The sequence below is a fragment of the Myiozetetes cayanensis genome, unplaced genomic scaffold, assembly GCF_022539395.1.
Source record: "Myiozetetes cayanensis isolate MyiCay16 unplaced genomic scaffold, myiCay2020 scf4, whole genome shotgun sequence".
NCBI classification, from domain to species: domain Eukaryota; kingdom Metazoa; phylum Chordata; class Aves; order Passeriformes; family Tyrannidae; genus Myiozetetes; species Myiozetetes cayanensis.
The window spans coordinates 64,137,851-64,165,055 of NW_026087631.1; the positions used below are offsets into that span (position 1 = coordinate 64,137,851).

The window sequence follows — 27,205 nt, forward strand, 5'->3', positions numbered from 1 at the left end:
GAGTCTGCCACAGACCCTCCTCAATCTTTCTTTTCTTTCTCCTTTTAATATGCCACAATTATATTGGTTTCTCTGCATGGATCCACTTCATTTAGTGCTGCCCAAGACTGCTTATCCTGAAATATGTTCTTTCATTCACAGCACAGACTGCACACCTTGCAAGTTATTCTGTTTATTTTTTACACTCCAGCATCTCCCACCCTGATTAGGAATCTGAGTATTAGGTATTTCCCTTTCCACAGAAGCACAGTGGCTGCCCAGAGAAATTAACTCCAACAAAGGCTTTGATAACAGAGGTTTGTTGTGCGTGTTGTGTCCCAGCACATGCATTCTTGAACATGCTTCATAGTATCTTTGCTCTGTTCCCACCATAGAAAATCCCTTCCTCAGGAAGCAGAAATGAAGGTATTTGTGTTCAGTGTCTTCCCATGGCTGTGCTCCCCTTATGCAGGACTTTGCTTGCTCCCAGATTTGTCATGGTTGGACTGAAGACAGCAGTGAGTGACTCCATACCCAGCACTACAGATGGATATGTAGGACCTGAATGTCTCAGCCCTAGCCCGAGCTGCCCTTTTGGTCCTGGCTTCTGCTGAACATAGCTGCTGGGACATATTCTGGGGATGATTAGCAGCACCCTCTGCTAAGGCTCTGGGCTCCTGCAAGTGGTGCCTGGAGCCTCCCACAGAGCAGCAGCACTTTGTTCTTTCAGCTTGACTGGAGATTGGCTTTGCAGTCCTGGGGCAGCCTATGATCCAGGACTTCAGACACTGGAAACCCTTCAAATCAGATAACTAATGAGTGGCACCTTCAGTCCAAGTTCTGTTGGAGACGTGTCTCTGAACAGTTTGGCTGGGGCAAGGCTGCTCTGGAAACATGAGATGTCTGGCTCCCTGGGACGGCCACATGTGACTTCTGAGGCGAGACCTTTCTGAGCTTTTGGAGGCTAGTTGAAGCCAAACCCCTGAAGCACTAAAGGTTTCTACTCCAACTGTCACTTCTTTTATGAGACCTTCCATTTCTGGAAGCCTCTGAGAACGTAAAAGCAGGATGAGGATTGCTTCCTCCCCCATTAAAAGGAGCTCAGTGCTAGGACAGAACACGGTCCTTCTTCAGCAGCCAGAGCTCATGTACTGAGTAAGGCCCAGGGCTATTCCCTGGGTGCTGGCCTACATCTCAGCTTCCCAGGGTCTGAAAATCAGTGCAAATAAGACTTTGGCTTCCTTCAGCATTTGGGGGCCCCTAGCTGCTATGGCAATGCCTCAATTTACAATCACGTGTCAGCAAAGCTCCTGCTCCAAACAGCAGGACGATGCCACCCCAAGAAGGAAATCCCAGCCCTTCCTCTCAGCCTCTCCCCAGTAAGCAGGGCTTGCTTGGCAGTGGGTTTCAACATGGGTTTGTTAGCAAGCACCCTGTGGCTTATGCAGACACTCCACAAACAGAGTGTTACTCCCCATCCCATGCTGCCCTCTCTGCACACCTACACAGGCAGAGAGGGCCTGCCTCCTGCCCATAGGTTGTGGCAGTGTTGCCCTGTGTTAGCAGCAACTCTCAACTCAAAGCTTCTCTAGGTGTCTGGATGGACTACAAATCCCATTCTTCTTCCTTCATTGCCTGTTGATGTGTAATGAAGTCTAAGAGACTACTGAGACATGTTTTTCCTTACCACTGGCAGAACTAATGAATCCTGGCAGACTGCGATCCTCCCGGCAGTTTCTTCTTCTCACCACAGATGTGAACTATTTTCACCAATTTTTTGGGATCACAGGCTTGCCCAAAGCCTGACAGATGAACACTCTTAAATAACATTTTCTTTTTTCTTCTCCCCACTTCGCCCCTGAGATTTGTGATCTGCTTCAACACCTAGGACCTGCAACTGATGGAAATTTTGTATTTTTGTTAGCATCACAGGTATTGCCAATAGGTCTCCTTCCAAACTCCTGGATGTCTCATGTAGGACAGAACCCCACTATCCTCCAGAACTTCATCAGCTCTGTTTCAAACAACTTTCCCCCATTTCCAGGAAGGGGCAAATTCAGTTCAAATGACTCCGGCCAGACTTGTAATGCAAATGCATGCAGCATCTTTGCAATGTCCTCTGCATGTCTCCAAACTTTGGTAACTTGCAAAAAGCAAGTCTTCAAAGCCCTGAACCACCAAGCTGTGTTTCCTCTTGTCTAAATGACACTCCCTCTAATTTTCTTTCTCTCCTTCTGCTCTCTCCCCCACTTGTACTTCAAGAACATCTCACCTCCTGCATCCAACAGCACTTTGCACAACACGACATCAGTCATCAGTCTCATGCTGACCTGTGGCTATTTTCCAAACCCAGACCCCAGGTGAGAGCTGTGAGATCTCCACTCCCTGTCTGAGAGGCACGAGTTGTGCTCCTACAGTGTGTCCCAGCAAGACAGGCCACACTGTTTTTTGCACCAGAAAGTTTCTCTGGTGAAATATTAACAGACACTGCATTGGAAACCAACCCTCTTGATTTCCCACCTCCTAGGAGGGAGAAGCAAGCCTCGGATGTGCTCCTGCACTGCTGGCTGGACCCCAGGGGGATGCTGGGCTCTGGAACCTGTGGAGTGATGAGGCAGTGGGCAAGGAAACACAGGCACTAAAAATAGGCCATTTGCGGTAGGGGCTGACCACATTTATTAGCAAGCCTGTGCTCTGGCTGACCACAAGGTCAGCTGCCGAGAGCTTGGCCATAATTCACTCTGGGTCTGGACAGGAAATCTACTTGAGCTCAGAGGGATGTCCAGTAATAGAAAAAGTTGTTCCAGGACCTGGGGCTATTTTTGCTGTTTTCTTTCATTTTGCAGACAGGGAACCTTTCGGGAGATGCATCCTGTGCTGGGAGAAAAGGAAAAAAAAAAAAGAAAAAGCCAGGTGCTCAGGGACAGAGGGGTAGGAATGAAAAAGGGAGCATGCAGATGTTTGGGCTTGTTTGAGCCTGGGGTTGTTCTTCTTAGACAGACTCACCTTCACCATGTAGGGCAGGGAAGCAGCAGGGGAAGATCAGAGCAGCAAAGGGAATCCCAGACCTTGATGGGCTCTTAAACACCCTAACAGCAGGCAGCAGAATTTAATGGGTTGCAGCAGGGGGTGTCACTGCAGGTGGGGTGGGTTGCTGTCTCTGCTGCTTCCCTGCAGCTGTGAGTTGGCAGGGAAGATGGGGAGGCAGTGGGAAAGCCATCACAGTAATGAATGCTCAGGGATGGAGATGATGGACCTTCCCTGGAAAGGCATCAGAGGGCAACTTGAACTAGAGCCAGGTTGCGCCTCTGGCCAGCACGGGGATGGGCCAGCAGACTGGCCCCCAGCAGATGCAGCAATCCCTCTAGGAAAATGCTGGTCCCCAGTGGGGGATGACCATGAGCTTGGGCTAGGATTAGCTGTGAGCAGCAATGAGCAAGGCAAAGAGCAGATGCCTGCCCTTGAACGGCAGCCTTCAGAATGATTTAAGCAGGCTCTGCTGAATGGGGCTGCAGTTTGGAGAGAGGCTGGTATTTTCAGCCAGCTGGATAATGAGAACATCCAGAGTTATAACAGGAAGGATTAAAAAATGTAATTGCTAATGGGGAATTAATTGTTAATGGGGAATCATCATTGCAGGAGGGTGTTCCCAGTGTGGCCCCGCAGGGATCTGTTCTTGGCCAATTGCTAATCACTCGTCTTATCAATTATCTTGAAGGCAACATAAAACTGTTGCTGGCAAACTTTGCTGGTGACACAAAGGCTGATGTATATAACAGAAAGGATGAGTCCGTCACACACAGAGCTCTGGAGCAGTTAAAATACGAGCCTTCCCTCGACAAGAGCATGTGTTTTACGCAGCCAAACACAAGTCCATTCATCTCCAGTGGAGGAATGTAGGTCAGACTCACAGAATGTAGGATGGTGTCCTGGGGAGGACAACACTGATAAGGCCTTGGCAGGAGCCACCCGGAGATGAAGTGCCAGTGCACTGTGCTGAGAGCAAAACTTGGCCAGAGACACAAGCAGGTGTCACGGGAGGTGGGAAGGTGCTGTGTAATAAGAAGACAGAGCTTTTTCCTGTCCTGGCCCCAGCCTGAGCCTGAAAGGAGGCTTTGTGGGAAGCAGGCACCATCTCCAGCCTCCCAGCCAGCTGCTCAGCACACAAAGGCAGTTCCTTTGACCTTGCCTTCCTCAGCAACTGCCTGTGCCCTGGCAATTACAAAAATTCCAGATCACTCTGTTGCACACGCATCTCGCCCTGGGGAATGCATGGACAAACAAACAACAAATGACAGATGTTAGTCATGTCACTTAATGCATGACTGAAGGACACTCTGATAGCGCCATGAGGGAGAGGAGAGCAGAGGAGAGAGGAGAGAAGGCAGAGAAGAGAGAAAAGAGAGAACCTTCTAATGTATGTTTGTAGACAGTACTCCTGCAGATCTTAGGTTGGATGCACATTTCCCCCGTGTGCCCATGGGCACAAGATCAAACTTCAAGACCCAGCTACCTCATCACACCTCTTGAATCCAGGCACCTGAATTGAACTGCATTTGCATAACAACCAAAACCTACATAGACGTCTACAAACAAAACACAGAGTCCTGTGTGAATGTCAAAACCATCTCCTGCACAGAAAATCCAGAGAACACCAACAAAAGCAAAGCAACTAGTTTAAGCATGCCAGGCAGATGGCATTCCCTGGCATGGGCTCAGTGATGTGGAGGAGGCAGAGTCCAGAAAGAGCTGGTCACATCCCTGTCAACCTAAAATTGCCACACAGAGAAAGCTGGACAATGTGAGGAGGGGAGAGAGGAACATATCTACAGCTGGTTTCTCTTCAAAAAGCCAATTTGTATGGCTTTGCTGTTCATTTTGAAGGCTATTTACCGGTCCAGGCTTTGTCTTAGCTGAAATGTGGGCAGCATTTCTAACGAGGCGCATGCAAACTGGAGCTCTTGGGAGGCTTTGCAGCAGAACTGACTGCAAAAGATTAGTGTCAGGGCTTAAGAGAGCAAGGGAGAAGGAAAAGTAATGAAACAAAATCTCTCTTTTCCTCGGCTGAGGAATGATGGGGGCTAATTGCTTGTTGCTGCTGAGAAAGAGAGGAGATAGGAGCTTCTGCACCTATCAATAAATTAACCCTGGCATGTGGCATCTGAAATGCATTCATTTCCAGAGACTTTTATCTCTTTGTCTCCTCTCTTGGGTGAAAACATAATTATTGTTTAAACATGAGTTAATTCAGCAAGGTGAGGATCAATAAAGCAGAATTACTCCTCTTTTAAAAGCAAAGAAATCTCAATCTCGGACAGATGTGGACATAACTCTGGCAGAACTGATGGATGGGGAAGATACCTTGGTCATGGCAGGAGTCTGGGGAAGCAGAGCTCCCCCTTTCCAGGACTGCTGTAGCCCTTGGGCCTAATAGGAAAAGATGATTCCAACAATAGGCAGGCATGGCATTCAGTAGAAAAGCTGAAATTACCCATGCCTCTACACTTTATAGCCTGATGTGTGGTTAGGCATCTCCACCACGTACACACTTCCCATGTAAGGGCTTTGATAAAGCTCCAGGGCTCATGCTGTGACCTCTTCCTTTCCTTTAAGGGTGCCCAAGCCTCGCTAGGGAGAGGAACCCCTGCCCCCTCTGCTCTCACACAAAGGAGACCTTGGACAACCAAAGGTGTGAGTGTCACAGCAGGCAGCACCGCATCAGTGCTCTGCTGAGCTTTCCCCATCACCTTCCTCTATTCTGAAATAAATTGGCAGCAACTATTGCCCGGAGAACAAAACACAGGAAGGAAAACTGAGCTATCTACAATAATGGGAAGATGATTAGAAAGCTACACAACCTCTCCTATGAGGAAAGGCTGAGAGAATTGGTATAGTTTAGCCTGGAGAAGAGAAGGCTCTGGGATGACCTTATAGCACCTTTCAGTACCCAAACGGGCTACAAGAGACGCAGAAAAGTGACTTTTCACAAGGACATGTAGTGACAGCACAAGGGGTAATGGCTTTTAAGTGTAGGTTTAGATTAGATATTAGGAAGAAGTTCTTCACCCTGAAGGTGGTGAGGCCCTGGCACAGGTTGCTCAGAGAAGCTGTGGATGCCCAGTCCCTGGAAGTGTTCAAGGCTGGGTGGGATGGGACTTTGAACAAACTGGTCTAGAGAAGGTGTCGCTGCCTATGGCAGGGGGTTTGGAACTTGATGATCCTTAAGGGCCCTTCCAACCTAAACCATTCTGTGTTTTTGTTATTCTACGTGGAGAGCATCAGGCTCTCCCCTATGGTCTTCAGCCTGTTGTGCCTCCTCTGTCCTCTCCCATTCTTTCTGCAGCTCCTGTCCATCCCTCCATGCTGGCTGGATCTCTGCAGATGTGGACAGCTCTGTCCAGGGCAATGCCTGCCTCTTGGAGGCAGGCTGGTTCAACCTGGCAGCCCCATCCACAGCTGCTTATTAATGCACTGGGGATGACACCCCTGGACCACTTGCTCTGTGAGTCTGGCAGGAGGGTCAAACAAATGTATTCTGACAGTTCATGCCTGTAAACCTTATCTCTTTTTATCCTGCTTCCAGCTTCACCCTTTTCCTCGGCTGAACAAAGAGCACTGAGGTGGCTGTTCGGAACAACTTAGTGACACTGCCCGGGCTGGTAAGGTCGTGTGTTTGATGGAGCAAGCAATGACCCCACCCACGCTGAGCATGCCATGGGGGCCTGCCAGAGCCACCCAGCGTGAGGGGCTGAGTGGCATGGGGTGATGGGTTTAGTGGCAATAGGATTAGCCGTGAGTGCACTGTGCAACTCCCGGCCAGTGGCAGCACCAGCAGCACCCACGGTTCAAAGCAGCTGCTCCAAAACACAGAACCAAAGGCCCCACAGTGGAGGTGGTTTGAGCTGTTCTGGGCATAAAGACATGACCCAAGAAATCAGAGATGTTTCTTCTGCTGGGGTGGCACCCCTGCCTGCAGCCAGGCATTCTGTCCTATCCACATGCTCCCCCATCAGGGTAACCCAAGGGATTGTGCCATGGGACAGCCACTCAAGAACACCCTTTTCACTGCCCCTCTTGTTGCCCTTCCCTGCAACAGGACACCCAAACCCTTTACCCGAGCCAGGACATCAGTGCCAGCCTCTGAGCATCCCCTTGGGGCTGGATATCTGAGCATCCCCATGGGACTGGATATCTCTGGTCTCCCAGCACACGGTGCCCACCCCTATGGGTAGCTGGAAGTGGCAGTGCCCAGTGGGATGGTGAAGGCAAAACCTTATCAACCTGCCATGGATGCAAAGCAAAGGAGCACTGCAATGCTTGGGAGGAAAGGTACCCCAAATCTGTTGATCTCTGAGCCCCTCCACTCCTTTCCCCCAACACCAGGGGTCATCCCGAGCTTCTGCATCCCGGCCAGATGCACCCTTTGCTCTGCCAGCTCCAATGAGAAGGACCAAAGATGAGCAGCAGAGGGGTTAATGCATGAGCAGCCTCACCTTCACCGAGCCTGATGCTGCTTTTATTAATTCATGTGGCACTTTGCAGGACGCTCCAGTAATCACCAGGGTGCACATGAGAGCCAGGAGCGGGTGGCCAGGCTCTCTGTGCTCGTGCTCACTTAACAGCTTGTCACATCCTCCTCACTCAAGTATTCAGTGCTAATGCATCTCTTAAAGTGCTTCATGAGCTATTAAAGTCGAACATGCCTCAAGTGCATGATAAATGGACTTTATGCCAGCATCTTCCCCCCATTCCACCCGGTCCCTGCCACCAGTGGGATTAATGCATCCTCCCACCCCATTCCTGCTATGCTTTTCCAGCCCGAGGGCCCGACTGGTTGGGGTGAACTCTGGGGTTGGCTGGTGAGGAGAGGCTGCAGCACAGCACGGGGTGAGCTCTGGGTGAGAGGCACAGAGCACAACCCTCGGGTCTCAAACGGGGGCAGACACTTCCCAGCTTGACCTGCATGTGCGCAGCCAGGTGGGATGGCCAGGAAACCTGATGCTCCAAAGCCCCTGCCCAGAGCATCCTCTCAGTGTTTCAGAGAGGTGCCCAGGGTGGACATGCAGTGCCTCTGGAGAACAGATTGAGGACAGACCTGGAAGTGCCCTCTTGTCTTGTCTCCTTTTCAAGTCCCTCAGTGCAGAGCACTGTCTCTGGCTCCTGCAGATGGCAAGAGCCCTGCCTCACTTTGCACACTCCATTCAAGCATTTGTTTATGTGCAAAGCTCTCAGTAGCTCCACTTTTGAGCTGGTGCCCCAGACACTTCCCTTCCAGGCATAGGTAGGCAAGGGAAACAGGAGGGACATAAGGTCAGGGGAGGCTATGCTGCCAAATCCCTGAATCCTGCCGGATCACAGAGTAAAAGGTGACAGTCACTGCAGCTCTGTGCCAGCATGCTGCTGCCAGTGGCAAAATGCATGACTCTGCCCAGCACTGGTTGGGAATAGTGTTTGTTTCTGTCTAGACAACAAATTTCCAGCTTGTGTAACCCTGAAGAACCTGGCATTTCTGTGTTTTGTGCATCTACTTGTGTGGAGGTGTGGGCTGCCATCCCTGCAGCACAGAAGGGAGCATCCTGGTGCATCCAAAGGATGCTCTGGTAGTCTTGTATCTTTCAAAGCTTCCCAGACAGCTGTCCTGCAAGCACAGCAGGACCGAGCATCTTTGCTTCTCTGCAGGAAGCATCACACCACCACAAGCAGCATACACAAGATCAGCACCCACATGTTTTGTGCAGGAACTCTGGGAAGGGACTGGGGGTGTTCCTGCAAAACCAACCAGCAAGCTCCCTCTGTGTCCAAAGAGTGGTGGTCCCCGTGCAATAGAGAGGTGCTGCCAACTCCCAGCTGCTTTGTGTCCAAGCTGGCAGCTTCTGGCAATGTAAACCTGCCCAGCTGGATTTAGGGCAAATCAGTGGGGCACTCTGGCTGAGTTCTTCAATTTCACAGAGCCCACAGATAAATAGATGTCTTTACTGGAGTTAATCAGCAAAATCCCCCTCTATAATCCACTAGAAGCAACTACAGACAGGCTGACTGCCAGGAAAAGCAGTACATTTTGGAGGTCCCCCATTTTGTCCCACTTTTGCAGGGCTGGATTCCACAGCAGGACCCAACCATCCTCCATAACCTTTCTGCTTCCTGCCTAGACCCAGGATATTGTGGGGCCCTCCAGCTCCCAATTCTTCCAGTGACTCTAAAATGTAGTACATCTAAAGCCACAACTAAGGTATGCCCTGGATCCTCTGCCAACCTGGAGAGAAGTGAGCTAGTGGTGTGTGCAGATGTGTGGTGGCAATGCAGATGAAGTCACCCTAAGGAGGTGAGAGCAGGATGAGATCACGGTCATGAGGCAGGGCATCAGGTTCTGAGGCTGCCAGGCTGATGATTCTTCCCAACCGTTCATCCCTTCATGGGTGGGCTGCACAGGGCAGTGCCCAGAAAAGGGGAAGGCGTCCAGAGCAGTGCCCTGGCTGTAGGGTCACCACGGGACACACAGGGGTGTGGGCAAGGAAAGAGGCACCAGGTGGTACTGGGAAGATGCAGGATGCCCAAACCCCACAGGGACGGGCTGGAGGAGATGTGTCATGGAGAGGAGAAAAGTAGTAACATGCAAAAAGGCAGTATCAGGCAAACCCAGAGGGCACACCCAGCTTCCCCCAGAAGAGAGGCTGGAGGAGAAGCATTCACATTTTTCAGGACCTGCAAGGTATGTGAGGTGTGAAGGACTCACCCTGCTGGCTGTGCCTCTGGGCGTACACCACCACCACCGCGGCGAGCACCACGCAGCAGGCTGAGGGGACAGGATTAGCCATCTGTGGAAGCAAACACAGGCAGGAGCAGTCAGGGTTGGCCCCCAGGAAACTCCAGTGCTCAGAGCCTGTCCCTCCCGCGCAGCCGAAGGACGTGATGGGACAGCAGGGAGATGGCCATAAAGCCAGACTTCACCTCAGCCACGGGGAAACTCGCTGCAAAATGAGGCATTTTGCTGGCACACGCTTCATCACTCAATAGCCTGGGGCACTTTCCATGGGAGCTGCCAGCACAGGCAGGTGCCTGGAGATGATGATATGCCTTGCACAAATGCTGTGCCTTCCTTATCTCACTTTCAACATTTCCCTTAAGAAAGTCAAACCCTGGTGCTGGGCTCTCCTTGGCAGCTGCAGCATCATCTTAGGAGCTGACATTGCCTGCAAGTGGATATTTGAGGAGATGGGAGCGCACCCAAGAAGTTCACAGCAGCAGTTGGTTGGTGCTTAGGATGTGCAAGATGCAGATCTGAGCACAGGCAGCTGCTGCCACTCCAGTGTGGCCTGTTATGGTGGTGCCCACCAGCCCAATGCTTCTGGGCATGCCAGGGACAGCATAACCCTCTTCCATACCTTCACAGTGACTAACAGATGTGGCATGCTGCCTCAGCCACCTCCTGTCAATATGGGCCACAGTCATTTCCCACCTCTCTGGGCCAGAAGAGAGGTAGAGGCTACTCCATCCCAGTGAGCTGTGCCATGTCCCAGGGGATGCTGTGGTGAAGGGAAGTGTGGAGGAGGTGACAGCTAAGAAAGCAGGCAATGAAGACATCCTCCTTGAACCAACAAGTCCCCCCAGGACTCGGCGAATGGCAGCAACAACCACAAGATGCCCTGCACAGCCCTGCCAGGCTTGGAGATGCCCAAAGCTCTCCTCTTCTTGCAGCCAGGGCTGGTAGAAGAGACCAGAGCCGGGAGGCAGCCACTGGCGACAGCAGTGGGGATGCCAGCCCACCCGCCAGGAGGTAAATAGCACCATGCATGAAAAGCAAATTACACCTTCAAAACCATTTAAACCTCTCTAATCTCCAGTGCCATATCGGTAACGTGCACAGGATTGCGGTTTAATCTAGAACATGAGTATGGGCTCATTAGACAGATGGCATCCATTTAAACCTAAATAAAGGGGGAGCTGTATTGGCGAGAGAAAAAAAATCCACCAGAACATATTCGATTACCCAGCGCTGTTGCAGGAGCCCAGATGGCCTCGGGTTTGCAGCAGGACATGGTGAGCCTTTGCAGGGCTGGAGGGGAAGGTAAGAGCAGCTGGGAGGGATATCATGAGTAGATTTTGTGGTGCAGCTGGACCAGCCTGACCTCAAATGCCTCTCAGGGGCAGGGATGCATTGGGAGGTGGTGGGTCTTAGAGGGAGAGAAAGAGACCATGGCCTGGCTGCTGAATTTGCAGTGCTGGGTCTGGGCTGGGAGGGCTGGCAGTGAGAGCCATTCCCAGTGTGCTGCAGCTGCACAGTATGGAACGTGCCAGCCACAGACCCTGCTCCCAGCCCTCCTGAGTCACCTTGAGCAAATCACTCTCATCGCCTCCCCCATGCCTCAGTTTCCCCACCTGTAAAACAGAGATAATGAAGGTGACCTTCCTCTGAAAGCTCTGGGCGAGGAGCATTAAGCACTAATTACAACGTCCTTATCATTCCCTGTGCTGCTTCTCTCCTGCTCCTCTGGTGCCTGCTCTCCACTCTGGCTCCTCCATGTGTCCCCTCAATGCCCATAGTGTGGTTCCCCGACTGTCACCCTGTCTGTGCTCTGGCTGCATCCCAAGTGGCAGCCCGGGGAGCAGGTGACAGCTGGAACCTGAGGGAGGTGGCAGTGCCACATCCTGGGGCAGTGATGGCATGTGGGGCCCTGAGCAGCTTGGGAGCTACCTGCAAACCAGGAGATGACTCCCTATTTACTCACAAATTTACTTCCCACTGAATATTCCACTCCTACAGACCTGGAAATTTGTGGGTGGCATCAGAAACTGAAGCAGGGGCCAGAGCCTCCCTTCACCACAGTCCAGGTGACTCCAGATAGTGCAGCCACCGCATTTCTGGGGACAGTGGCAATGAGAGGAGGTAGGACAGACCGCCCAGTAACCAGCCTGTGCTTTGAAGAGCGTGAGGTCTGCTTGACATAGCCTTTGGTTTGGCTCAATGCAAATACCATCACCAGCCATCACACTCTACGTCCTGGTCCTGCCAGGGGGCAAAGCCACCTGCTGCCCTCCCCTGCTGTCCCTCATCTTACTGGCTGTTAAAATAATTGCTGCTGCTCCTGCCCCATGTGCTTGGCAGTCTCACCTAAGGCTGGACCAGCGCCAAGACAGACACCATAGTTATGTGGCAAGGAATGGTTCCTGTCCTGAAGCACTGATAATCTCCAGGGTGATGTTGTTTGGATATATGTGGAAAACAGAGAGCAGAGGGACCCAGATAAGGTCCCTGGGGACTTTGTGGCACAGCCAGGACACAGGCAGAAGCTTCCAGTGATGGCACAGAGAACCCACTGCTCAGCTGCTTTTACCCTGCAAAACCTCATTTCTTCTCAAGGATGAGCCCTGCAACCAAGCAGAAGCCAGAACTATTTTAATACCAAAAAAAAAAAAAAATCTATCCAGAAAACCAACTTTTTCTTACTTGAATTGCAATTTTCCATGCAGTATTTGCTTTGTTTGACTGTTTTGCCCAAAGCCATGCTGATTTTTTTTTTCAAGAACATAAAAAACCTTCACAATTTCTGCAGATGCTTCTAATGCAAATTTCCATTTGCTGTATTTGCTGTATTTGCTCATTTAACTGTTTCTCCAGCACAAGCCAGAACCCCAGCATGTGGGTGCATGGGCCAGTGAGCAGCAGCTCACCAGGTGTGCAGCTCCCTGTGTTGTGTCCCCACGCCAGCAAGGACCAGGTGAAAGGTGACGGAGGGGAACCACATTTATTGCACAGCAAACCCAGCAGTGGGAAATTCAGTCTTCTGCGGAAAAGGAAGATTTTTTTTTCCCCTGTAAAGAATCATTTCTTGTTCGTAGAGAGGAAAGAGAAGCCTGGGCAGGAGGAACAGACGTGAGGGGTCACATGTGATATGGTGGACCAGCAACTCTGTAACAACTATCCTCCCTGTCCCAAGCTTCTTGTCTGGGGAGAGAGCCAATAGTTGATCTTTCCCTGCCTTGTCCTCTACACCAAGGGTAATGAGGACATCAGTCACAGTCACTCTTAGCAGAAGACAACTCAACATAGATATGAATATGGTCCCCTCCAGCAGCTCTCAGGCTAAACCAAACTTGTTTCCAGTTGCCTGTTCCCTGAGCCAGATCAGAATTGAGGGGGAACAGTGATGTGACATTAAGTATTGTGGTGTGATGGGGCGAGGACAGTCCCAAGGGGGGCAGCAGGAGTGAAAGGGATTGTGTATCCAAGGAAGAAGTAGGATGCCACTACCTGCTGAACAGTCGCAGTGTCCTCTTCTGAGCAGGCAGCGAGATGGATCCTTTCCAGCTCTCCTTTAGCATAATCTCCAAAGCCTTGGAGATGCTCACTGATAATGGGGTACCAATTGGCAGCTGGAAACAGCAGCTCCAGGACAGGGTTATCCCTGGCTAGCGAGGGATGTAGCCTCCCACCTCAACTCTCACCTGTCACTCAGCAATGATAAATAAATAAAACCTCACTCCGGAAGTGGCTCCCACAATAGAAAAGTGATAGTTTCAAAACCTAATATTTCCATGACAAAATCTTGTGTGAGGCAATTCCCCACCAGGTGCTGTTAGAGGGACTGGCTCTGAAATGGTGAACTGAGGGAAAACAAACTCTGTTTAGCCATTTCCTTCCCCTGCAGCCTTGCCCAGAGCTTGGAACTCTGCAGGCACCTCCAGCAGACACTATGGTGTGACTGTACTGCAGACAGCAACTGTAGATACCATGGTACAACCTCCACTGCAAACACCAGCTGTGGATGCCATGGTACACCTGTACTGCAGACACTGACTGTAGCTGCTGCAGTACTCTTGTACTGCACAGACGAACTCCACGTGCTCTGGTACACCTACCCTGCACAGAGTGACTGCAGTACACCTGTACCACAGATGCTGAGTGCAGGAGGTACCGTACACCCGTACTGCAGATGCTGACTGCAGACACTACAGTTTAGCCCACCTATCCTGCAGGAGAGGCCACAATCTGCCTCTTCCAGAGGTGTGGTGCTACACCTGTAGTGCAGATGCTGACTGTAGCCAGTACAGTGTCCCTGCACTGGATGCACTTGCAGCAGACCCATCCTGCACCCCAGCGTTGCCAAAGGAGAAACACCCTTACCAAAGCCACCCTTGATTCCTCAGCCCAACCCTTTGCCAGAGATCTGACACAGCTTCCCCTGGCCCCAGGGATCCAGGGTGCCTCCAGAGAGATGCCATCCCTCCCAAAGGGCAGCCCGTGATTCCAGGGTGAGCAGTGAAGCACCGCAGTGGGTAGGACACCCGCCAGCCCCCCCTTCCCCAGGGACTGCACCACTCATGGGCAGCACTGTGTGAAGCAGGGCAGCCCTGGGAACAGTGCTTGAGCACCTGAAAGCACTGAGTGCTGCCTCCTCCTTTCAGATCACCCCTGGCAGCAAGGCAATGGAAAGGAGAGGAAAAAGTAGTTGTCACTTAATGTCAGACACTTGCTAACAGCCCTGAAACCTTCTCATCCTACAGTGCCCCATCAGCATTAAACTCCACTTTGTGCTTAAGAGGAAGAAGAGAAGAGAGGGGCTTTATCATCTCCTTAATACATGCTATCAGAAAGCCTTACCTGCAGAGACAGAATCCCCACTGCCTGGAAAGCTTTCTTAAATCTAATTTAAACCCCCACTGCCAATAGAGCAATTAGCACTGCCCTCCTGGTCCACAAGCACCACAGGGAGGACTGAGGCCAGCTGAAATTAATTCACTCATGGCTCTTATGGACTGTGACTTTCCTCCCTCCACCTTCTCCCTGTCTGGTAATGAAGTGGAGACCCCAAGTAAGAGGATGCCCTGGAGGAGGGAGCCTCCCATGGCAAAGCTCCTCCATCACTGTGTCTCTGCCATCCCAGCAAGTGCCACTGGATCCCTGGGTGGCTGCACAGACCCTCCTGCCCCTATGGTCTAAGCAAAGGACAAAAGGTGGAAGGATGGTCCTCACAAAATTTCTCAGCTATTTTGGTGGAAACTGTGCTCCTGAAGGGGCACATAGACTCACAGGGCTCTTGGATCCAACATACCTGCTGAAGCCTGAGGTTGCTCCAACTTCCCTGCACGTCATTGGTAGGGTGTCTTCAGCAAGAAAAACAGTCAACAAAGCTGCTTCCCATACCCATGGGAATGAAGAAAGCAGCTCCTCTGGAGGCAGCATCAGCCCAGATAAAATGCAAGCTACTTTGCAGGGTTTAGGAGCTCCAGGGGGAGCTGGGATGGTTTGGGGAGAAACAAGCAACTCATGAAATGGCTGAGGCTGCTTGGGAACCTGCCTGACTGGCAAGTTGGAACCCAGGACAGGTAGTTTCTTGCTCCTATGGATCACAGAGACATGTTCCCACCAGGGCAGGGAGCTGCAGAAAGGCCAGCAGGGTGCCAAGACTCCCCAGCATGGTCTTCAGCTCCCTGCAGCTCCAGAGGCTGGGGGATTTCTGCTCCAGAAGCAAGGTGGGGTCCCTCTCCTCTCAAAACCATACCTTGCAGCTCTTCAAACTGACCAGCAAGCCCTAAAGCAGCAGGACTGCAGTCCACCCCTGTCCCTGGTAGGACAAGGGACACATGCTGGGTGCTGTGGTTCCTCCCCAGCCTAGGGACAGGCAGGAGCACAATGTCAGGAGAGCACTGGACAAGTACATTGATGGAAACCTCTGCCTACCAATAGCCCTCAGTGCCACATCCACTGTGGGGCCATACTGCTGCTGTCCATCCTCTCTTCCCACTTGGAGCCTTGAAGGGGATGTTTCCCACAGCCCGTACCTGTCCTTAACCTGTACCTTAACCAGTTTTATTTCAAGTAGAGGGCGGCAGTCCAAGACCAGCCATCTGCTCCAGCAGTAATAAAAGCCAACACAAAGAGCAGCATACTAATAAGCACCACACATCTTCAAAACTGGCACTGTAAGAAAGCCCAGCAGGGCAGGAGGGGGCCTGAATCCCCATGGCAGAGATTGCAGAGGAACACTGCCCCCAGGTTATTCCTCAGGGACATCAGTGCCACCTGGGCAGAAAGCTCAACTGAGCTGCCACACCCAAGCCCCACTCCTCCACATCCCACATCCACACCCAGGCAGCCTCAGGGATGGAGGAAAGCTTGGACCAACAATGGAAAATGCAAATTTCCCCCCTCTTTTTACTCAGCTTTCCTCTGCACTGAGTATTTCCCAGCTCCCTGCAGAGAGAGATTGCAGGAATCAATTGGATCTTTGCTTCTATTAAAGAACTGCCAAAGACAGCACTTTTTATCTGGAGCTTCTGTTAAAATGAGGACTTGTGCAGAGTCTTTCCATAGATGGCAAGGAGTTGATGGTACCATGCCAGGGACGGACAGAAGAGATCAGAGAAAGAAAGAAGATTGGAGATGGGAGATGCTTGTGGTTCAGGCACTTCCTAGTACTCCTCTCTGGTCATCCAAGACAGGTTTTTGGGAGCAGATCCTGCTCATTCTGCCTCTCTAGGCTGTGATTACAATGGTTTGGAACTCTTGGTGTCACACTGAATTTCAGCACTTCAGTTCCCAGTCTTCACCCACAAAAACAGATTGTCAATGATGCGGAACAAAATCAAAAAAAACCCCACAAAATCAAAACCAACCTCCCATACATTGAGCAAATAACCTCAAGTATTTTAGGAAGGTCTTGCTGCCTCACTCTTGGTTCAGTTTGTGATTTCCAGGCAAATGCTGGCAACAATTCCCATTTTTGTCTGCAGGGCAGCACTGCCCTTCAACCCACCCATGATTTTGCTCACCTGTCTTGAGCCTGCTTTCTGTCTTGAGGAGATTCTGTGGCCAGGTTGCCTTATGAAACACCCAACACCCCTGAAGATGTAAAGCTCCAGGTCAGAAAAAAGCATCCTAGTATTTAAATTCAGACTGAGGCATAGTCGTACGCCACCCAAAGCAAAACAAATAGGAAAGGGAGGACAGACAGAGCTTGTTGTCCATACTTTCTCTGTCATCTGGATGCCCCTGGTCCATCACAGATGGCATAGGGCAGCATGGTGTTTCCAAGCCTTGCCAAGCCTCAGGAGCTGGGTCGCTGGTAGTAGGGATTTTGGATGGTGTCTGGCTGCAGGAGCTTTAGTATCCTCCTCAATAGCACCGGGAGACACAGGTTTCACAGAGTTTTGCTTGAAACATGATGACTGCATATCTTATTAGCCCAAACCTGTTCCTCTGGAGGTCTGTGCTCTGCAGCACCTATGCAAGAGGCTGGACACTGGCACTGGCAGGTCCATGCTGGCTTGGCCCCTGGAAACCTTCTGGTGGTGAAGTCCCCAGGCCACGGAGAGCTACGTCTCCTTCCCAGATCAACACACACAGACAAGGACTGAGCCCACAGCTCTGCTGCTCAGAAAGCAGGGCAGGTTTGCTTTTTGCCAGCATGCTAAGACTGAACTGGACAGGGATGAGAGTCTGAAGTTGTGTTGCAGGGGCTCAGGGACACCAGCAGGATCGGAGTGAGGAGCGCTGGAAGAGACCTTGGCAGCTTGTCTTGTCCAGGGAGGGAATTAAGATACTAGCTTAGCACCTGGGGGAGTAAGTGATGGAACATTCACTTGTACAGAGCTTCTTGCGCATTTTAATTTAGCTTGCTTTTTTGTTTGGGCTTTTTTTCTTGGCACCGAGGAAGCCACTCCAATGACTCTGACGCTGCCTCTCCAGAGACGCCTCAGGATCATGCAATCACAGAATCAATCATTTAGGTTGGAAAAAGACCTCATTCAGTCCAACTGTAAACCTAACATTGCCAAGTCCACCACTAAACCATGTCCCTAAGTGCCATATTTACATGTCTTTTAAATACCTCCAGGGACAGTGACTGTGATTTGTTTTGCTTTGCTTCATCTCTCCCCGTCCGCCTGCAGTACGAGTTGGCAGGAGGATGGGGTAGGCAGGAGCCAAGCAGCTTCCAGGTCCCAGGCAGGGCAGCAAACACTGTTGGAGGCAGGAGGGGGCTCAGGATGCTCAGGACTGTGTGCCTGTAATGGCTGTAAAGCTGCTGTGGACAGATATGACAGTGAGGACATTTGTCCTCCACCTGCATATGGGCTTCCCCCTGCCTCCATCCTCACTGCAAGAAAGCTGCCCAAAACCTGGGCAGGGAAATGCAGGCTGGAGTGAAACACTGCCCACACTGCAGACAGATGGGGTTTGGTGCTCACTGCTTCACCCAGTTCCATACAGTTTCATCACCCCACTCATCCCATGAGGTCCTGCAGGCACCCAGTATGCCCCATGCAGCCTGCTGGGGACTGTCCTCACACACCACGGCAGCACCCAGTTTTTGAAGAGGGCAGTGTAAGGGGAAACCTGAGGCATTAGAGGTCTCTGTAATAACCAGACAACAAATGAAAAGGGTGGCACTGAAGGGAGGAACTAATCCTGTCCCTTGGTAGGGGCAGCCCATGTCGGGGTCAGTGATGCTGAAGGGGGCTTTCTCCTGCCAGTAGCCTCTTTGGTAGACACAGGGATCTGCCCCAGAACTGAGCCTAACACTGGCAGGAGGACTGGGGCACCTGCTCCTGCTTGGAAACTGGGAAAGCAGTGAGAAGGAAGTGACCCCTTTTCATTCTGACCCCCTAAGTGGCACTATTCATAAACCAACCTTTACCACATATCAGCAGCTATCTTGCCACCACTGCTGCCTCAGTTTGCAGCAGGACCTCACCGACTTCTGGCCCACTACGCACTCTCAGCTTGGCATTGCCTGGAATGGAGCTGGCGGAAGGGGAAAAGCAGCCAAGAAACAGAAACCCAAGGTCTCTCCCCCAGCAGCATTTCTGAAACGGGCTGGGGGCACTGGAGGCTGGCACTGGTCACCGGGCATCCAAGTGCTGCCTCTTTGAGGGGCTCTGGCTGCTGGAGCCTGGAGGCAGCAGAGCATCTGGGATGAGCCCCGGGGGCCACTGAGGACACATCACTCTGAAACCCCGCAGAGACCCTCGATCTCCCTGGGGTCCTGCCCCAGACCCCGCAGGCAGCATTTGCTGAGAGTGAGCAGAGGATGAGGAGGGAGAAAGAGCTGGCCCGAGGCAGCTGTGCTGAAATAAAAGTCAAGAAAGTCTCTCGCCCAAAACTACAGGAAAGTTTAATTATCAAGGACAAAACACCATCTGTTTGTGCTGACTGTGACCTCCCGCTGCCCCTGGGCTTTAACAGCTCTTAAATTAGCATGTTTGTTCGGGGGTATTAGCTGTTGGACATCAGGGAAGCAATTCTCATGGGGCAAAGAGGAGGATGGAGTGGCTGTACACTGAAACACGTGCCGGGGTGGTGTGACAGGCTCAGCAGCGATAGGGGAAACAAAACACCCCTTTGGAAACAAGGATTCCCTTTGAGCATGGGTCTTGTGAGCAGCAATAAGCTCTGGCAAGCCCAGCATCACTGCGTTGTTGCCACTGGCAGGTGAGCTATGGTGTGAGACTGTATTTGGGTCTCAACCTCTTTCCAAAAAGAGGAAGCCAAGATGTACACTTGGAGGAAGATTTTGCTATGTAAAGCCAGCAGAATTAAATGAATTCTCAATATAGGAGAAATTGGATTAAAATTCAATTTGTTTTCAGCCCTGCAAGGGAGGAAGGATATATACAATGGTACCAAGCCCTAGAACTGATTTAGTGATGTCAAATTGCACAGTTCCTTTCTTTGTTTTTTCTTTCCTATGGCTTATGGGATACAGTATCCAAGAGAGACATACTGTCACATTCCTACATACCTACGCTGGAAACAGTCGGAAGCCAACTTGGATATATAAGAGAAAAATAACTCACCTGGGAGAGGTCCCACTTTGCAAGACCCCAGCAGTTTTTTCTCCACCACCTGAGCTTTGCTCTCTGAGCTTTGCTCCACTCTCAAGCCTTGTGGCTGCTGCAGAGGAGGCAGGAAGCAAGGGCAGCTGCTGCCAGTATTCCTCCTCCAAAGCACTTTTTCCACTAGTAAACCCTCAAAGCCAAGTGCTAAAAAAGAATGCAGGTAGCCTCTCTGATCTACCATCAAGACTCGCATTCAAGGAGCACAGATCCAGGCCTAAATTCATCCTGGGGGAAATTTTTGGGCCTGTGGGTGTGGAGGAGGCCATGCTCCCGGACTCTAGGAGTAAGCAGGGGAGTGCTTGATGCTCCTCCTGCTTGGCCCCACACTGTCTGCACTGCTGGTGCCCATCACCTTGCTGCCCCCCTAGCCAGGCTCTCGTTGGATTCTCTGGGTTCTCCTTTCCTTCCAGTCCACAGAAGCAGTGTCTATCTCCCATCCCTATGCTCCTCACAAGTCAGCTCCTCTCCAACTCTGCACCACGTTCATATGCCTTAAAACTGTCAGAAGCTTTTGTCCCTGAGCTCAAGCCCCAGCGTCAAGTCTTATCCTTTGCATCTGCCTCCCCTCAGGGTTCCTCTCCCTCCAGCAATCTCCCAGTCCCTTCCACCCCTAAAAATTATGCCACGATTTTGCTCCTTCTCACCTTTGCAGGCAAAGCAAGGTGAGCACATAGCAGTATACAAAGGACAATTTGACTTGGAAGTCCCCCTGCCCACCTACCCCAGTGATCTCCAACCCACAAGGCAGGTTTCTTCAAACCTACTTCCTGGAGCCTGTACTCATTTCTGCCCTCTCAGGGGCCAGGCAGGAGGCAGGAACTAGGGTGCCACCCCTGCCCTGCTGGCTGCCTTCCACCAGGCGTGGCAAGGCAGATGTGGACCATGTGTATGTTTTGTCTCAGGACCCTTCCTGCAAGCTCCAGCACTGAAGGAAGAAAAACACCATCAGCCAAGAGCAGCCATGGAGTCCCTGGCAGCCTCCAGCCCCCTCCCAAACTCTGGCTCAAATCCATCCACTGGGGCAAGACTCATTTTAGGGGAGGGCTTGTTTTTTAATCAGAAAATATTCATCAGCATTTAAAAATAAAATAATAAAAAAGTGTCAACCAGCTGGGGCCGCGAAAGCCAGGGCGTTTTTGGCTCCCGACCGAGCACTTTGATAGAAAGGCTTTTTGGAAAATGCCGTAGAAAACATTTAATTTCTCCCAAGGCCTGCATATGGGGCTCATCACTCGCGCATATTGCACAGGAATATTCATGTGTGCTGGCCTCCTGCTACAGGATGACGAGGGTTCGCCGGTGCAGCATGCAAGAGGGGCTCCTTCCCTTCCCTTCCCTTTATTTTTTTTTTTTATCTTTGGAAGAGGAAAGCACAGTATTTCATTTTCAATCCCTGAATATTTGTCAACGGCAGAACAAAGGAAAAGCTGAGCCAGAGTCAAGTTTGCTTGTACGCATCAGCTCACTGCACTCACCACAGGGTAGAGCCACAGATGAACAGCAAATGTGGGGAAACATTTCTGCCCCTGTTTTTGCTCCTTTGTGGTTGCCTGAGCCCATTCTGATGCTGCCTGGATGGAGAGTGGAAGCCCATCTTCCACCTCCCTGGCACAGCAAGAGGTTTCAGTTCAATTCCCAGTTCTCCACCCAAAGGACATGGATGTGGCTCATCCTGGTCCTGCTGCCAGGTACACACTTGAGCTAATACCCTTCTGCAGAACTCAGGAAGACTGAAAATACTCTACTGTGGCCGCAGACCAGAGCCTGTCTCAGCAAGGAGATGACTGCCATGGCTCACTTGATCCGTCATCTCCCATCAGTGCTGCTGGCTCCCTCCCTTTCACCCTCAGCTTTTGGCTCAGCAGCACTTGCTTTTCTGCAACCAGCCAATGAACTCTTCCAGACAGAGCCAACTTCACACTGAGCATCTTCCCGCCCTTTCACTGGGATGCTCACCTACAACAAATGCTCCCTTCCTTCCCTTAAGCCTCCCTCTTTCTGTGAGACCCTGCCTCTACTGTGCTCTGCCTCCTGCCCTGTAGCCTGCCTACCTTCTTTAACCCCTTCCTAAAGCATTTGTGCTCTCTTTCCCTAGCTCTGGATGCACCTCTCTTTCCTATCAAGCAGCTCTCTACAGCTCCAGTACCTCACAGCACAAGGTGCACCGGCCCCTGCAGATTCTGACTGGAGCAGATCCTGACTGGACCCCAAAAAGCTTCTTCTTAGAAAATGAAAACTCAGAGCTCTACTTAAGAGAAACCTGGGCAAGGAGAGGGGGTAGGAAAAGAAACCATCTGAGCCCACTATCTCTGTGACTGATGTGAAGTCAAAGGCAGATCAGTCAGAAGGCACAGCTCCTGCTGGGAACAGAGCAGCACTTTTGTGCACTGCTCAAACTGTCATTCTTAAACACACTCTTGAAAAGTACTACTAAAAAAAAAAATAATCTAGTGAATCTTCCAAACAGGAATCACGCCTAAATAACTGTGCACACTAACATGCACACACATACACATACTTTATTAATTTTCATATTTTTTGGCAACCTTTCCCAAATGGAGGGGAAATCTGATGCCAAGTATATGCTTAGGCAGGATCTGCAAGATCCACTACGGAAAAAAAATTAAATGGGGAAAAAAAAAAAGTCCTTAAACCCCATCTGAAGCACTGTGCCCAGTTTTTGGGTCCTGGTACAAGATGGGCATTGCTGACCTCCAGTAAGTCCATGAAGTGCCATCAGGGTGGTAACAAGGCTGAGGCACATCGAGATGAGGTGAAATTGAGAAAACAGGGCTTGTGCAGCCTGAAGAAATTACGGTTTGGGGGGGATCAAGCAACAACGTGACAGCACCTAGCTAGAGATTACTGAGATGATGCAAACAGACTCTTTTCTCTATGGTGGAAATATGAGAGACAAGAGGCAGGAGCTGCAACAGGAGAGGTTCAGGCCTTGCTGTAAGGAAGACATTTTCCCATCACATTCACCTGCTGGAAGACAAACCCAAACAGGCTGTGGGGACCTAGAGGTTTTCAAAACCCCAATGGGCAAACTGAACTGGTCCACACTCAGTATTCACCCTGCCTGGGGCAGGAGGCTGGACTAGAGACCTCCCAAGGTCACTTCTCACCTGGAAGGACGGATGAACATGCCATTGCTAAGAAAAATTAAATATAAAGAATTCCACCACAAATTTTAAGCGGAATGGCTCTGCTCAGTGCTCCTTTCGAGCACGTTGGAAAGTCTGACTGAACAAATCTGAACAACTCTCTGCCTGGAGTGGGATGCAGACCATGGAGACGGACAGAGACCACGGGACTGCAATGCACCAGGGCCAGATCCCATCATCCTGTGCTCAGCTCATCCCCATCGATGGAGACCGAGGAGATGGCTGTCTTCCTCTTTTCCAGACTTCCTTCTGTGGGGACCGACTTGCTCGACACCAGTAAGTGATTAACGAGCGGCCAAGCCCGTCAGCACGCAGGCTGCGTGCATGGGCGCTTGCATGTGTGCGCACTGCTCCCCGAGACTTGGCGGGGAGGGGGGCTGGGGGAAGAGCGCTGACAAGCAGATGATTAATTGAAATGCAAGCGGGAGGAAAAGTAATGTCCGCTAAGACTATCAGGCGGCGCGAGCATGGGAAAGAAACCCGGAGACGCCGTCTCCATCCCTGCTCCGCACGCATGGCGCCTCCCAGCTCCGAGCCGCTCGCCGGTCCCTTCCTGGCTTCTATTTTTGCAGGTGCAATTTCGTATTTGAAAATAACCATGCTGCACACGCACGTATATATTTTTCCCCGCCGTCCCCCGGCTCATTGCACACGGAAACGGCAGCGATGGGAGAGCAAACCTCCCAGTCTGCAGCGCACAGCAGCAATTAGACATGCAAGCAGCTCGTTACCCCGTGCCTTGGGGTGAAGGTGCCCACAGCCTGGGCTCCTTGCACAGCCTGCACCTTACAAGTGGCACGGGTTTGAAAAGTTACCAGTCTGTGCTTAAATAATAATAAGGAAAAAAAAAAAGAAGAAGGAAATAGAAGATTCTGAAAGCTCACGTCTGGCTCAGCTCCGACCGTTGCTCAGAGTCCATAAATTATATCCCAAGCGTTGGAGCTGGCGTGATTGCAGTATCGGCAAAAAGGGCGAGCAAGCTTCTGTTTCTCATCCAACACAGACAGGCTCATCTTGGGTCACCAAATAAATAGAATGGAGATGCAATGTGGTACACGCTGTTCCCCTGCACCATGGCTGAGAAAAGTACAGAAGGGGAAGGTGACAGGAAAGGGATATCCTAGGGGGAAGTTCGAAGGAGCAATAACAAGATTTTCTTACGGTCATGATCAAGGCTAGCACCCTGGGAATGTCCTGCCTCCAGCTCCTTCTCCAAAGAGGAGGACCAGAGAGAAGACCAAAGGGTCTTTCTGCAGAAAGGAGAAGATCCTGAGCTTTCAAGTTTTGGGTTGGAAAATCACGGATGTGATCTTGCTGGTGGCCTCTTGATGTACTCATAGCGCAGATGACAAACACCAGATCCTTGTCCAACAGAGCACTGAGCAAGCAGGGCTTTACAGATGCTAGCTAAAACATGACCCAAATCTGGGCTGCTGGAGAGTGGTTATTAACAGCTTTTGTTTGGCAAGCTGATCCCCAGCCAAAGCAACCACCTTGAGAAATTAACTTGGTGAGTTGTTCAGCACTTTGCTGCTCAGGTAATGAGCGGAGCTGTAGGCGATTGCATCGGAGGGCTTCATGATGTACCATTGACATGGTTTAACAGACTGCTGTTTATGAGACAGAGCAGTATTTAAAAGACACATTTCTCTCAGAGCCGCACATAAAATTTGATAGCTAAATAGCTGTAAATGCTACTGAAGTCTGACAACTCAAAGAGGAATCAAGGGTCTGTCATGTGGAGTATCCGCCAATACACCCGGCCCCGCAGAGCCAGCGAGACTTCCAGTCTCATAAAACCTTTTTTATATTGGAAGTGAGAATTTGTGCAGCGCATATGAACTCTCTTTTATTGGGCTGGTGTGATGCTGAGAAAATGCAGTTAAAGTTGTACAAGTCCTCCTTGGAGCACTATTGGGGTGCCTATAAATCAAAAGCTTTATCCTGGACTGGGTTTACTAAATAAACCCTCTTTAATTTGGGCTCGTGCTGAGCAGCAGGGCCACAGTGGGAGTGGGTGCCTCCCCTTAACACTGCCCATTCACACTGGTGGAGCAGGGCCAGCCCCAAGTGAGTGGTCTCTGGCCCATCTCTCCACTCCCTGAGCCAAGAAGAGGATACCAACCACAGAGCATCTCTGCAGAGCCCCGCACTGCTCTCCTTTCTCCTATTATGGAGTTTTTACCCTCCCAAAACACCCGTGGCCCCCCCACAGTGCTCCCAGCTCTCCATCCCAGCCCAGCTGCTGCCCTGAACCCAGTCCAGATCCCTGTGCCTACGCAGCTGATTCCTAGAGCTCCTGGGAGCATCCTGGGTTGGAAGGACGACAGACCCACCTTCAGCACCCAGTGGAAATGGAGTATTTCCAAACCTTCACAAAGGTCTGGAGTGCTTTGGTTGGAGAGGAAGATTTGGGCCAGCTCCCTTATTCCCCAAAGACTCCCATATCTGCACTCTACAGCTGCATTAATTATTTCATCTTAGTCTGGCTTCCTCATTAAGCTAACCTAGCCCATGGCTGAGTGACAGCAAGCCAGTCTGCAAAAGCCCAAGCCAGCAGTGCTGAAAACCATAGGCTTGACGTGGACTAATATTACACACATCTCAAACACGCAATCTTTCGGGGACCTGAGGCTGCTGGCTGGACAGGGGAAATCCCACGCAGAGCCGGCAGTGCAGCATCCGGACCAAGCCTGGGTATACACACCTTACCCCACACTTGGCCAGCAGGGCCTAACCTGATAGTAGGAGCAACTCCCTCGTGGATGCCCTGGAGGTGCAGGGGGTGGAAAGCCCCAGCACTGCTCCCAGTGGACCCGAGTGTGACACAAAACATCTGTGTCAAAGCAAGGGTTGGGGAGCACAGCTCCTCCGGCACCAGCTGAGGGACAGCCACTTCACTCCACTGATGTGGCTGTGAGCTCAGCTAATTTTGGCATCCTCTTGGAACGCCTGGCTTTTGTGGGCTGTAAGAATGACACTTCAGGGCATTACAAAGATCCCCTTTTTCCAGTGCTGCCAAATCTGAGGCTTTTGTGTGAATCTACTGTATTTTGCCATCTCTGCAAACAAGTGTAGAAATACAAGACGTCAGCCCCCTACAATCCTCCAGGGAAAATTCAAAGCAATGAAGAAATATGAGTTGTTTTTCCATGAACCCATTGAAAAAGGAAAAAAAAAAAAAACCCACCCTGAAAAAACCCACATTACTTTTCAGGCCAGTTTTGCCAGCAGTACAGGTCTTTTTCCCACAGTCTAAGGAATCAACACATTTTCAAATCACTCCTGCTTATGGTATTGAATATCAGAAAAAGATTGCCTTCCATTCAGCAGCTGTTTTGGGACACCGAGAGAAGAGGTAAGCAGTCTAAATTTAGCAAAACATGAAGAAAGGCTCCGATACATTTAAAAACTAGTCACAGGGATTGGAACAGGAAACGAGAGGTCTGCAAGGGGTGAGTACAGAATGTTTCAGGGTCGCAGCATCCTTCCACAGTCCCAGTCTCTCATGGTAGCAGAGGGACCACTACAGCACTACTCTACTCCTATGGATTCTTGGAAAAACATAGGGATGTGTCCTTATTTTCCCAGGAAAATTAGCAGTATCTCCTGATTTCCACACCTTCAGCCTTTCATGAATGCCCTGGCATGTCTGTGCTGCTGGTGGGGAGTGGGCAGCTCCAAAAATAAATCAAGCAGTTTGCTGTGTTAAGAGGAAACCCAAGGGAGGGAATAGCAACAGGAGAGGAAGGTTTGCTCCTCAAAAAGAGGATTTGCTGAAATAAGTTTGCCCTGAAGCACTGAAAGGAGAAGCCTCCGTTTCCTACAGGCTCGTGCTATTTAATCCCCCTGCAGCCCTAGCAATAGCTCCAACCTCCTCCTGCTCATCCTGTGTTCCTTGTCTCATCCATAGGGACTGGACCAAAACCCCAGAGCTTTTCTGAAATGAGGGCAAGGGCCTGGACCCCAGCTACAGTGGTTTTCTCTGTCTATCAGACTTGGGTGCCATTGGCCTGCAGGACAGTGAGCCTTCACTGGAGAAGGCTGGAAGTCCAGCAGTCCACGAGAAGGAGACCTACAGAAAGAGAGATGAGGAAACCAAACGCAGCAGATACCAGCACTCAGGCTGGGTCATGCAGCACATCAACCCTGGCTGAATGTTTCCAACCATACCCCTGGGCAAGGGATCAAAGCTGGGCACCTTGTCCCCATCCTATCTGACT

At 50.9% G+C, this 27,205-nt stretch overlaps 1 protein-coding gene across 5 annotated transcripts in view; it reads right to left on the reverse strand.

Annotated features, from left to right (window-relative positions):
• Window positions 1-27,205, reverse strand: part of CNTFR (ciliary neurotrophic factor receptor) — a 202,704-nt gene that overhangs the window by 75,432 nt on the left and 100,067 nt on the right. For all 5 annotated transcript variants that reach the window (XM_050329558.1, XM_050329562.1, XM_050329561.1 and 2 more), the window contains one exon: window positions 9,713-9,794. In XM_050329558.1, the coding sequence (XP_050185515.1) occupies window positions 9,713-9,794 (82 nt within the window). The remainder of the gene's footprint in view (window positions 1-9,712; window positions 9,795-27,205) is intronic.